The sequence below is a fragment of the Penaeus vannamei genome, chromosome 37, assembly GCF_042767895.1.
Source record: "Penaeus vannamei isolate JL-2024 chromosome 37, ASM4276789v1, whole genome shotgun sequence".
Lineage (NCBI taxonomy): Eukaryota > Metazoa > Arthropoda > Malacostraca > Decapoda > Penaeidae > Penaeus > Penaeus vannamei.
Window position 1 is genome coordinate 27259313 of NC_091585.1, and position 7500 is coordinate 27266812.

Below are 7500 nucleotides of genomic sequence, written 5' to 3' on the forward strand. Positions count from 1 at the left end.
GATGCCAAATGGTATGGTATGGTGTCAGCATCATAACCGATGTCATTTTAGCCATGCCATAACCAGCACTATATCATCACAAACAACGTGACATCAGCATCACTTCATCAGAATGACATCAGATCAATTTGACGTCAGCATCACAGATCAATTTGACGTCAGCATCACAGATCAATTTGACGTCAGCATCACAGATCAATTTGACGTCAGCATCACAGATCAGTTTGACGTCAGCATCACAGATCAATTTGACGTCAGCATCACAGATCAATTTGACGTCAGCATCACAGATCAATTTGACGTCAGCATCACAGACTACCTTGACGTCAGCATCACAGATCAATTTGACGTCAGCATCACAGATCAATTTGACGTCAGCATCACAGATCAATTTGACGTCAGCATCACAGATCAATTTGACGTCAGCATCACAGACCAATTGGACGTCAGCATCACAGATCAATTTGACGTCAGCATCACAGATCAATTTGACGTCAGCATCACAGATCAATTTGACGTCAGCATCACAGACCAATTGGACGTCAGCATCACGGATCAATTTGACGTCAGCATCACAGATCAATTTGACGTCAGCATCACAGATCAATTTGACGCCAGCATCACAGATCAATTTGAAGTCAGCATCACAGATCAATTTGACGTCAGCATCACAGATCAATTTGACGTCAGCATCACAGATCAATTTGACGTCAGCATCACAGATCAATTTGACGTCAGCATCACAGATCAATTTGACGTCAGCATCACAGATCAATTTGACGTCAGCATCACAGATCAATTTGACGTCAGCATCACAGATCAATTTGACGTCAGCATCACAGATCAATTTGACGTCAGCATCACAGACCAATTCGACGTCAGCATCACAGACCAATTCGACGTCAGCATCACAGATCAATTTGACGTCAGTATCACAGATCAATTTGACGTCAGCATCACAGATCAATTTGACGTCAGCATCACAGATCAATTTGACGTCAGCATCACAGATCAATTTGACGTCAGCATCACAGATCAATTTGACGTCAGCATCGACAGATCAATTTGAAGTCAGCATCACAGATCAATTTGACGTCAGCATCACAGATCAATTTGACGTCAGCATCACAGATCAATTTGACGTCAGCATCACAGATCAATTTGACGTCAGCATCACAGACCAATTCGACGTCAGCATCACAGACCAATTCGACGTCAGCATCACAGATCAATTTGACGTCAGTATCACAGATCAATTTGACGTCAGCATCACAGATCAATTTGACGTCAGCATCACAGATCAATTTGACGTCAGCATCACAGATCAATTTGACGTCAGCATCACAGATCAATTTGACGTCAGCATCACAGATCAATTTGACGTCAGCATCACAGACCAATTGGACGCCAGCATCACAGATCAATTTGACGTCAGCATCACAGATCAATTTGACGTCAGCATCACAGATCAATTTGACGTCAGCATCACAGACCAATTGGACGTCACCATCACAGATCAATTTGACGTCAGCATCACAGATCAATTTGACGTCAGCATCACAGATCAATTTGAAGTCAGCATCACAGATCAATTTGACGTCAGCATCACAGATCAATTTGACGTCAGCATCACAGATCAATTTGACGTCAGCATCACAGATCAATTTGACGTCAGCATCACAGACCAATTGGACGTCAGCATCACGGATCAATTTGACGTCAGCATCACAGATCAATTTGACGTCAGCATCACAGATCAATTTGACGTCAGCATCACAGACCAATTGGACGTCAGCATCACAGATCAATTTGACGTCAGCATCACAGATCAATTTGACGTCAGCATCACAGATCAATTTGAAGTCAGCATCACAGATCAATTTGACGTCAGCATCACAGATCAATTTGACGTCAGCATCACAGATCAATTTGACGTCAGCATCACAGATCAATTTGACGTCAGCATCACAGATCAATTTGACGTCAGCATCACAGATCAATTTGACGTCAGCATCACAGATCAATTTGACGTCAGCATCACAGATCAATTTGACGTCAGCATCACAGATCAATTTGACGTCAGCATCACAGATCAATTTGACGTCAGCATCACAGATCAATTTGACGTCAGCATCACAGATCAATTTGACGTCAGCATCACAGATCAATTTGACGTCAGCATCACAGATCAATTTGACGTCAGCATCACAGATCAATTTGACGTCAGCATCACGGATCAATTTGACGTCAGCATCACGGATCAATTTGACGTCAGCATCACAGATCAATGTGACGTCAGCATCACAGATCAATTTGACGTCAGCATCACGGATCAATTTGACGTCAGCATCACAGATCAATTTGACGTCAGCATCACAGACCAATTGGACGTCAGCATCACAGATCAATTGGACGTCAGCATCACAGACCAATTGGACGTCAGCATCACAGATCAATTTGACGTCAGCATCACGGATCAATTTGACGTCAGCATCACAGATCAATTGGACGTCAGCATCACGGATCAATTTGACGTCAGCATCACAGATCAATTTGACGTCAGCATCACAGATCAATTTGACGTCAGCATCACAGATCAATTTGACGTCAGCATCACAGACCAATTGGACGTCAGCATCACAGATCAATTTGACGTCAGCATCACAGACCAATTGGACGTCAGCATCACAGATCAATTTGACGTCAGCATCACAGATCAATTTGACGTCAGCATCACAGATCAATTTGACGTCAGCATCACAGATCAATTTGACGTCAGCATCACAGACCAATTGGACGTCAGCATCACAGATCAATTTGACGTCAGCATCACAGATCTATTTGACATCAGCATCACAGATCAATTTGACGTCAGCATCACAGATCAATTTGACGTCAGCATCACAGATCAATTTGACGTCAGCATCACAGATCTATTTGACATCAGCATCACGGATCAATTTGACGTCAGCATCACAGATCTATTTGACATCAGCATCACAGATCAATTTGACGTCAGCATCACAGATCAATTTGACGTCAGCATCACAGACCAATTGGACGTCAGCATCACAGATCTATTTGACATCAGCATCACAGATCTATTTGACATCAGCATCACAGATCAATTTGACGTCAGCATCACAGATCTATTTGACGTCAGCATCACAGATCAATTTGACGTCAGCATCACAGATCAATTTGACGTCAGCATCACAGATCTATTTGACATCAGCATCACAGATCAATTTGACGTCAGCATCCCAGACCAATTGGACGTCAGCATCACAGACCAATTGGACGTCAGCATCACAGACCAATTGGACGTCAGCATCACAGACCAATTGGACGTCAGCATCACAGATCAATTTGACGTCAGCATCACAGACCAATTGGACGTCAGCATCACAGATCAATTTGACGTCAGCATCACAGATCAATTTGACGTCAGCATCACAGACCAATTGGACGTCAGCATCACAGATCTATTTGACATCAGCATCACAGATCTATTTGACATCAGCATCACAGATCAATTTGACGTCAGCATCACAGACCAATTGGACGTCAGCATCACAGATCAATTTGACGTCAGCATCACAGATCAATTTGACGTCAGCATCACAGATCAATTTGACGTCAGCATCACAGACCAATTGGACGTCAGCATCACAGACCAATTGGACGTCAGCATCACAGACCAATTGGACGTCAGCATCACAGACCAATTGGACGTCAGCATCACAGACCAATTGGACGTCAGCATCACAGATCAATTTGACGTCAGCATCACAGATCAATTTGACGTCAGCATCACAGACCAATTTGACGTCAGCATCACAGATCTATTTGACATCAGCATCACAGATCTATTTGACATCAGCATCACAGATCAATTTGACGTCAGCATCACAGACCAATTGGACGTCAGCATCACAGATCAATTTGACGTCAGCATCACAGATCAATTTGACGTCAGCATCACAGACCAATTGGACGTCAGCATCACAGATCTATTTGACATCAGCATCACAGATCTATTTGACATCAGCATCACAGATCAATTTGACGTCAGCATCACAGATCAATTTGACGTCAGCATCACAGATCAATTTGACGTCAGCATCACAGATCAATTTGACGTCAGCATCACAGATCAATTTGACGTCAGCATCACAGACCAATTGGACGTCAGCATCACAGATCTATTTGACATCAGCATCACAGACCAATTGGACGTCAGCATCACAGACCAATTGGACGTCAGCATCACAGATCAATTTGACGTCAGCATCACAGATCAATTTGACGTCAGCATCACAGACCAATTGGACGTCAGCATCACAGACCAATTGGACGTCAGCATCACAGACCAATTGGACGTCAGCATCACAGATCTATTTGACATCAGCATCACAGATCAATTTGACGTCAGCATCACAGATCAATTTGACGTCAGCATCACAGACCAATTGGACGTCAGCATCACAGATCTATTTGACATCAGCATCACAGATCTATTTGACATCAGCATCACAGATCAATTTGACGTCAGCATCACAGACCAATTGGACGTCAGCATCACAGACCAATTGGACGTCAGCATCACAGATCTATTTGACATCAGCATCACAGATCAATTTGACGTCAGCATCACAGATCAATTTGACGTCAGCATCACAGACCAATTGGACGTCAGCATCACAGATCTATTTGACATCAGCATCACAGATCAATTTGACGTCAGCATCACAGACCAATTGGACGTCAGCATCACAGATCAATTTGACGTCAGCATCACAGATCAATTTGACGTCAGCATCACAGACCAATTGGACGTCAGCATCACAGACCAATTGGACGTCAGCATCACAGATCTATTTGACATCAGCATCACAGATCTATTTGACATCAGCATCACAGATCAATTTGACGTCAGCATCACAGACCAATTGGACGTCAGCATCACAGATCAATTTGACGTCAGCATCACAGATCAATTTGACGTCAGCATCACAGATCAATTTGACGTCAGCATCACAGATCAATTTGACGTCAGCATCACAGATCAATTTGACGTCAGCATCACAGACCAATTGGACGTCAGCATCACAGATCTATTTGACATCAGCATCACAGATCAATTTGACGTCAGCATCACGGATCAATTTGACGTCAGCATCACAGATCAATTTGACGTCAGCATCACAGATCAATTTGACGTCAGCATCACGGATCAATTTGACGTCAGCATCACAGACCAATTTGACGTCAGCATCACAGATCAATTTGACGTCAGCATCACAGATCAATTTGACGTCAGCATCACAGATCAATTTGACGTCAGCATCACAGATCAATTTGACGTCAGCATCACAGATCAATTTGACGTCAGCATCACAGATCAATTTGACGTCAGCATCACAGATCAATTTGACGTCAGCATCACAGATCAATTTGACGTCAGCATCACAGATCAATTTGACGTCAGCATCACAGATCAATTTGACGTCAGCATCACAGATCAATTTGACGTCAGCATCACAGATCAATTTGACGTCAGCATCACAGATCAATTTGACGTCAGCATCACAGATCAATTTGACGTCAGCATCACAGATCAATTTGACGTCAGCATCACAGATCAATTTGACGTCAGCATCACAGATCAATTTGACGTCAGCATCACAGATCAATTTGACGTCAGCATCACAGATCAATTTGACGTCAGCATCACAGATCAATTTGACGTCAGCATCACAGATCAATTTGACGTCAGCATCACAGATCAATTTGACGTCAGCATCACAGATCAATTTGACGTCAGCATCACAGATCAATTTGACGTCAGCATCACAGATCAATTTGACGTCAGCATCACAGATCAATTTGACGTCAGCATCACAGACCAATTGGACGTCAGCATCACAGATCAATTTGACGTCAGCATCACAGATCAATTTGACGTCAGCATCACAGATCAATTTGACGTCAGCATCACAGATCAATTTGACGTCAGCATCACAGATCAATTTGACGTCAGCATCACAGATCAATTTGACGTCAGCATCACAGATCAATTTGACGTCAGCATCACAGATCAATTTGACGTCAGCATCACAGATCAATTTGACGTCAGCATCACAGATCAATTTGACGTCAGCATCACAGATCAATTTGACGTCAGCATCACAGATCAATTTGACGTCAGCATCACAGATCAATTTGACGTCAGCATCACAGATCAATTTGACGTCAGCATCACAGATCAATTTGACGTCAGCATCACAGATCAATTTGACGTCAGCATCACAGATCAATTTGACGTCAGCATCACAGATCAATTTGACGTCAGCATCACAGATCAATTTGACGTCAGCATCACAGATCAATTTGACGTCAGCATCACAGATCAATTTGACGTCAGCATCACAGATCAATTTGACGTCAGCATCACAGATCAATTTGACGTCAGCATCACAGATCAATTTGACGTCAGCATCACAGATCAATTTGACGTCAGCATCACAGATCAATTTGACGTCAGCATCACAGATCAATTTGACGTCAGCATCACAGATCAATTTGACGTCAGCATCACAGATCAATTTGACGTCAGCATCACAGATCAATTTGACGTCAGCATCACAGATCAATTTGACATCAGCATCACAGATCAATTTGACGTCAGCATCACAGATCAATTTGACGTCAGCATCACAGATCAATTTGACGTCAGCATCACAGATCAATTTGACGTCAGCATCACAGATCAATTTGACGTCAGCATCACAGATCAATTTGACGTCAGCATCACAGATCAATTTGACGTCAGCATCACAGATCAATTTGACGTCAGCATCACAGATCAATTTGACGTCAGCATCACAGATCAATTTGACGTCAGCATCACAGATCAATTTGACGTCAGCATCACAGATCAATTTGACGTCAGCATCACAGATCAATTTGACGTCAGCATCACAGATCAATTTGACGTCAGCATCACAGATCAATTTGACATCAGCATCACAGATCAATTTGACGTCAGCATCACAGATCAATTTGACGTCAGCATCACAGATCAATTTGACGTCAGCATCACAGATCAATTTGACGTCAGCATCACAGATCAATTTGACGTCAGCATCACAGATCAATTTGACGTCAGCATCACAGATCAATTTGACGTCAGCATCACAGATCAATTTGACGTCAGCATCACAGATCAATTTGACGTCAGCATCACAGATCAATTTGACGTCAGCATCACAGATCAATTTGACGTCAGCATCACGGATCAATTTGACGTCAGCATCACAGATCAATTTGACGTCAGCATCACAGATCAATTTGACGTCAGCAACACAGATCAATTTGACGTCAGCATCACAGATCAATTTGACGTCAGCATCACAGACCAATTTGACGTCAGCATCACAGATCAATTTGACGTCAGCGTCACAGATCAATTTGACGTCAGCATCACAGATCAATTTG

The 7500-nt window shown here is 42.8% G+C and overlaps 1 protein-coding gene across 1 annotated transcript in view; it reads left to right on the plus strand.

Moving 5' to 3' along the window:
- The first annotated feature begins 8 nt into the window (after positions 1 to 8).
- The window catches only part of LOC138859679 (mucin-4-like), a 13821-nt gene continuing 6329 nt past the window's right edge, over positions 9 to 7500 (plus strand). The window contains exons 1-4 of the mRNA XM_070115491.1: positions 9 to 16; positions 2780 to 3302; positions 3892 to 4118; positions 4340 to 4790. Of these exons, the coding sequence (XP_069971592.1) occupies positions 9 to 16; positions 2780 to 3302; positions 3892 to 4118; positions 4340 to 4790 (1209 nt within the window). The remainder of the gene's footprint in view (positions 17 to 2779; positions 3303 to 3891; positions 4119 to 4339; positions 4791 to 7500) is intronic.